This window comes from Lycium barbarum, chromosome 5 (genome assembly GCF_019175385.1).
Source record: "Lycium barbarum isolate Lr01 chromosome 5, ASM1917538v2, whole genome shotgun sequence".
In the NCBI taxonomy this organism is placed as follows: domain Eukaryota; kingdom Viridiplantae; phylum Streptophyta; class Magnoliopsida; order Solanales; family Solanaceae; genus Lycium; species Lycium barbarum.
Genome location: NC_083341.1, coordinates 107685312 through 107691836, shown reverse-complemented (window position 1 = coordinate 107691836; position 6525 = coordinate 107685312). Strand labels below are relative to the sequence as shown.

The 6525-nt window shown below is 38.3% G+C and overlaps 1 protein-coding gene across 1 annotated transcript; it reads right to left on the bottom strand.

Annotated features, from left to right (window-relative positions):
- Positions 1 to 212: 212 nt before the first annotated feature.
- LOC132639607 (uncharacterized) lies at positions 213 to 4325 on the bottom strand. Its single transcript, XM_060356049.1, has 7 exons — positions 4121 to 4325; positions 2385 to 3964; positions 1203 to 1846; positions 1061 to 1114; positions 807 to 947; positions 470 to 713; positions 213 to 293 (listed from the first exon to the last, which is right to left on the bottom strand). Exons 1-7 carry the CDS (start codon positions 4323 to 4325, stop codon positions 213 to 215), a joined length of 2949 nt encoding a protein of 982 aa, XP_060212032.1.
- Positions 4326 to 6525: the final 2200 nt, after the last annotated feature.

The following is a 6525-nucleotide window of genomic DNA, read 5'->3' as shown; positions in this document are numbered from 1 at the left end:
CATCCAAAATAGTATGGAGTCTAATCTGCTGCAGATCCTCTGGCCTTGCCTTGATACCATTTCAGACACCTACAAGCTCTCACCAGGTGCTATGGTTCAAAGTCAAAATGAATACATATTCAGGCTTCCAGGATAGAGTAGAAATCCTCTATGTTCCTTTAGATGTAGCTGCTATCTCCTTGCCTTGATGTTGACCATTGTTTGCCATTTTCTCAAATTGCCTGACTGAAACAATCTTTAGAAGTCATACAAGAGAATGAGCTTGACTTGAAGCTAATACCACTCTTGTACTCCTGCCAAAGATAGTGTCATATAGGTCCATATGCTATTCATGGCATGTTGAGATGCAAACTTGTTGCTGCAGCTGCTCTCCAGATTGTTATTAATCTCCAGGTATATGACGGTCCTTAGCTGGTCTAATCCTCATGTATGGTATATGTGACTTTTCTGTATTTAGTATTTTCCTTACTTTCACAGGAAGTGAAGTAAAATTCTGAAAATGATGATCACCTGCAAAATCAAAAGCATAGTTAGTTAAAAAATCAGCCAGTCCATTTCCTTCTCTCAAAACATGCTCCACCCTCACTTCCTTATCCCTCTTCAACATTGAGATATCATTTATGATCATTGATATGATCCATGGAGTCTCCCACTGCCCAGTTAAGATCATTTTCATAGTCATTGAATCTGTTTGCAACACCACTGGTAGCAGACTGTGTGTAACACAGTATTGAAGACCCTCATGTAGTGCCTTTGCTTCTGCTATCAAATTGGAACCATCTGGTATCCTTGTTGCTGCTGCATACTAGAGATCACCTACTGCATTTCTAATACAAAAGGCCATAGAACTTGGTCTAGGATTTCCCCTAGAAGCTCCATCAGAATTACATTTATACCATCCTGGCTTAGGAAAGTCCCATTTCACTATCCTGCTTACAATTCTTGTCCTGTATGCTTCAAATATTTGTAGAATTTGAGGTATGCATCTTGGTAAGTTTTGCTGCCATGGGAACCTCATTCTACTCATTTGATATATGATCATGTTTATCTCATAAATCACTTTGTTGATGGACATCCTCCCTCCATGTAGAACTGTATTCCTCCACTTCGATATCTGCCACATGGTGACCATTGGAATAGCTTTAAAGATTGGTCTGAACTTTGAGGGACAATCTGTACTCCACTAGACTTGAAGGAGTTACCTGACTTGTTGAAACTGTGTTGTGATGCCAGCAACAGTTTTAACATAAGTCCACACTTTTGTAGCAATATTTCCTGTAACAAACAAATGGTCCACAGTTTCATATTGCATGTGATCACAGCAATAGCAGGTTGACTCAGTATCTATACCAATCCTTCTTACTACCTCTCCAACTGGTATTTTGTACTTCCACAACCTCCAAAAAAAAAAAGATATCTTAAAAGGTACCCCTGATATCCATATATTGTTATAGACATCTGACTTGACTGCTTTGCTCCTCAGTAAATCCCATGCAGTGCCTATAGTAAATTTGCCTAATGCTGTCATCATCCATCTTGGCATATCCCACTCTTCTTTTGGTTCATGAAGGTGCAATTCTTCTAGTATATGATCCAAAATATCCATAGGAAACAATTGCTGCAATTTTCCTAAATTCCAACCACCCTGCATCATTAGTTCTTTTACATCTTGAAGACCCTCATCTATTACAAAATCTTCTGGTATGATGTGGTATAGAGCCCCTAGTTTTGTACAGTTGTCAAACCATACATGTGCAGTTCCTCTCCTTGGTTCCCACCATATTTCTTGCTCTATATTATCTCTAGCCTCTATTATAGCCTTCCATATTTGAGAACCTCCCTTCCACTGCACAGTCTAAGGACTGTGCCTTTTGCAATATTTGATCCACATGTAATTTGCCCATAGAGTATTTGTTGTACTGAATTTCCACCATAATTTTGCACATAAGGCTTTAGACACATCAAACAAAGATCTAAATCCTACTCCTCCTTCTTCTTTTGGCTTACATAGATTTAGCCAAGATGACCAGTGTCTTCTTCTGCCTTCCTCACTATTATTCTAGAAGAATCTTGCTAAGATTTTGTGCATAACATTGATAACACATTTTCGAGGTTTGATGGCTGACAACAAATGTATTGGCAGACTCATTAATACATTATTGATCAGAACAGCTTTTCCTCCAAATGATAGCAATCTTCCTTTCCAAGTCTGTAGCCTATTCTTGACTTTGTTGATCAGATCATTGTAATCAGCTATAATATGTAAAAGGAAAAGTGCCTTTTTTAAAACCAATAATAGTCTCCACCTATTGAATCAGCCCATTAGACACCTTACTGTGTACATGAAAAGAGCTCTTGCCTTTATTTATAAGTTGGCCTGATACCTGCTCATATGCTTGTAGTACCTCCATAATTAACTCCAAAGATCTAGCATTAGCAGATGAAAAACTTATTGTGTCATCTGCATATGCTAGATGATTCAGATTTGCACTCCATTTGGGCATTCCATAACTTCTAAATTCATTATTCTCAAATAAAGAACTCAATGTTCTAGATAAAACTTCAGCAGACAAGATGAAAAAGGCAGAAGAGAGAGGATCTCCTTGTTTAACCCCCCTGGTGGAATGAAAGAAACCATGTGCTTGACCATTAAGGAGTATAGAGTACCAGTTATTTGCTATCAGCCTCCAAACCATGTCTATGAAAATTTTTGCAAATCCCATCTTCCTTAAGACTCTGATCAAATAACTCCATGATACTCTATCATATGCTTTAGCCATGTCAAGCTTAAGTACCACATTAGCTGGTTTTCCTCTTAGTCTAATGTCAGTCATAAATTCTTGAGTTAGTAGGACATTTTCAATGATACATCTGCCCTTTACAAATCCAGACTGGTTAGGAGATATCAGAGAAGGTAGAATTCCTTCCAACTTATCCTGAACCACTCTAGAAATCACCTTGTTGATGAAATTGCTGAGACTGATTGGTCTCATATCAGCAAAAGTCTCAATGTTGTTCTTCTTTGGTATCAGTACAAGGTTGGTATGTGTGACTGACTTAGGAAGAGTTTGGCCATCAAAAAAGGCTTTCGCCAGATTGTATGCATCAGCGCCACCAATGTCCCAACACACCTGATAAAAAATTCCAATCATACCATCTGGGCCACCAACACTATATGCAGATAATTCAAATACAACCTTCTTCACCTCCTCTAATGTTGGCATGCTTACTAGCTGATCATTAGTATCCTGATCCACCATACTAGGAACATGTTGTAGTAATTGAAAATCTAAAGGGTCAACCTCTTGAGAAAACTGCTGTTGATAAAATCTACAAGCTTCTTCTGCCAAAAGTGACTCCCCTTCTATCCAAACACCTTGTTGATTCTGAATTCTTCTGATCTGCAATATTTTTCTCCTACCATTCAGAATACTATGAAAGTACCTTGTATTTTTGTCACCCTCAGCAAAACTAGTCATATGTGACTTTTGTCTCCAAAATTCTTCCTCATAATGAACATATTTTTTCAATGATGCTTGTGCTTGCTGCAGCACCATCCTATTCACAGGAGCAAGATCCTCTTCAAAACATTGCTCCTTAATTCTCACCACCTCTTCCCTTACTGGTAGTTGCTTGAAAATATCACCAAAAGTTTCCTTACTCCAAGGAGTTAAAGCAAATTTTACATTTTTCAATTTCAGCTTGAATCTGATAAAATCATCCCCTTCAAAATCTATGATCCATGCCTGATTAACCACCTCCAAAAAGGACTCATATTCTGTCCAGAATTTTAGAAATCTAAAAGGTTTCCTCATGTGATGTGAAGATTCACCACAAGTAAGTAGTAAAGGAGCATGGTCTGAGCCAGTTCTGGATAAATGTTGCACCTCTATATGTGCAAACCAATCTTGTAGTTTGGAATTTGCAATCATTCTATCCAGTCTCTTGAACATACAGTCACTACCTGCCCTCCCATTCCACCAAGTAAACAGACTCCCCTTATAATTTATATCAAACAGCTCACATGAATTAATACAAAATGCAAAATCCTCATATTCATCTGGGAATACAGGTAAACCACCAATCTTCTCATCTTCAATCATAATGACATTAAAATCACCACCTACCAACCAAGTTAATTCCATTTGATCAGACAAACTATACAGACTATCCCATAAACTGATTCTTTCCAGATGATCACACTTTTCATAGACCATGGTTACCATAAGTGACTTATCCCATTCTTGAAAAAACAGCTTTATAGTAATCTGTTGTTCCTGATCCTGCAGTATCTCCACATCCACATTATCATTTACAAGAACCATATTTTACCATTGCAGTTGTGGTCGGCATATGTCATGCCTAATCTCCTTCTATATCCCTGAATATGCCTATAGTGTTGAAAAGGCTCCATTAAAACTATAATGGAAAATTTGTGATGTTTGTGCAGCATTTGGACTCTGTGAAAAGCTTTTTGTGTGTTCACAGATCTGATATTCCAAAAGAGTGTCTTCATCATCATTTAAAAATAGGCTTACAACCTCTCCTTGGTACCACCCTTATAGGAATAGTATCTGTGTTTACCTGTTTCTTTCCTTTCTTAGAGCTTTTCTGCCTAGATCTTGGTGAGATGTCAGCTTCTTTGACCACATTATTAAAAACCTGCTCCACAGAAACCTCTTCCTCACTTTCATTGAATTTGTTCTTGACTTCATCATATTGCACCTCAGCTCCCACATTAATATTATGAGAGATCACATCATGCAGTTCCTTCAAAGGAGATTGTTTTCTCTAATGAATTAGTGGCTGAGCATTGTTCATTTCCACTTGTGCCACTGCCAAATCCTTGATCACTTCCCTCTGAGGAGGAAATGAACCAATTCCATTGTCATTAATTGAAATGCTCAAGTCTCCCTCCTTTATTGTATTATTAGGACAGAATTCCTGGACCTGATCCAATGATGGAAGATTTGATGTCTGACCTGTGTCTGCAAGCTCCAAATCCCCTTTGGCATTTGTCAAACTATCAACCTCATTCTGCATTTCAACCCCATCTGATTCTATACCATGCACCTCATTAACATTTTCCATCTGCTCATATGTATCATCACCATCTGGAACCTTTTCTATCTGCTCCATATTAAATCCTGAGGCATTTCTATACTTAGAAATAAAATTCTCCTCAGCAGCACTGACACCCTCATTAATCATATGTCCAACAGTTGCACTTCTGTCTTCTAAATCCTTGTCAGGATCATTTGCTTCAAGACCAGTTACATCCTCATGAATAATGTACCCCACACACGCAGTTGTGTCATCTAAATTCTTGTTAGGTTCAATTTCCTCAATAGCAATGAGGCCTTCTTCAACCATATCTCCCCCACTTTCATGCACATCTTTTGTTGTCTGACCTATTTCATTTGAGTCCATCTTCGTTTGTGAAATTTTGCTGGGATCATCTCTATCACTGACTGCTACACTTGATAGGAAATGCTGAACATTCTCCTCCATTCCTTTGTCATCAACAGACTTGCCCCTTTCTACATCCTTGACCTTGTCATCTGCTCCCTTGTCCTCTACATTGTTATCAACTTCTCCTTCTATGATTTTTTCTACCACATCAAAATTATTATGTGTAGAAATTTCAATGAAACTCTTGTTCCCAGTCTCAACAGGCATCTTAGTTTTGTTTTTTCCTTTGTCATTTATTCCAGGATAAGTAACAACCTTCCCACTTGATAGAACTTTAGGGACATATGTTTGGATAGGATATCTCCATCCCTGCTGTCTTCTGCTTTTTCCTACTGTAGATGTTGTAGCCGTGTTTGATACATCCCCCTTCTCCTGCTCCTTCTCCTCTTTCTTTGCATCCTCATTTATATTTGCCACCAATTCAGGATGCAGTACTCGACAGTCATCATTTGCATGACCTTGCAACATGCATTCTGTGCAATACTTTGGTAAGTGATCGTATTGTATGCGCACCTTTTCCACCCTATTCTCCTTAGACTTCTCATCTTCAATTTCCATCAGCACAAACTTAGGTAGATCAGATAGCAAATCTACTTGAACCTTAACCCTTGCGCAGTTAGGTCTAGTTTTATTTATGGTGGCCATGTCCAATACTAAGGGTTTCCCAACTGCAGATGCCAAGGTAAATAAAGATTCTTTCACAAAATACGTGGGAAGTAGATTAGGGAAAGAAATCCAAGCCATATCTATTGACGTTTCTTCCTCAACCTTAAAGTTAGAATTATAAATTAACGGCCTCATTTGATACGTAAAACCATCCTTAGATTTTAACCAAAAAGCACCCTTGGAGGACATATTAATGAAATCCTCCAAGAGAGAACATCTTATCAATAAGTGTCTATCTCTCAAGAGACCAATATCACACTTTCCCTTCACGCCACACTGTTGAGGGATAATAGTTCTTAATTCTTGCAACTCCGGCCATCCATAAGAAAACTTACCAACAATGGCATGTTGTAGGTTTTCAATCTGCTCCATTCTAGACACTTCAGC

Excerpts from the sequence above, each read along its gene's own strand:
- LOC132639607 (XM_060356049.1), bottom strand. The coding sequence starts at position 4,325 with ATGGTTCTTGTAAATGATAATGTGGATGTGGAGATACTGCAGGATCAG. Across the intron at positions 1,847-2,384 it reads TACTACAAGCATATGAGCAG|TGGAAGGGAGGTTCTCAAAT; the intron begins GTATCAGGCCAA and ends TAGACTGTGCAG. Across the intron at positions 948-1,060 it reads GGAGGATGTCCATCAACAAA|GACAAGAATTGTAAGCAGGA; the intron begins GTGATTTATGAG and ends TGAAGCATACAG.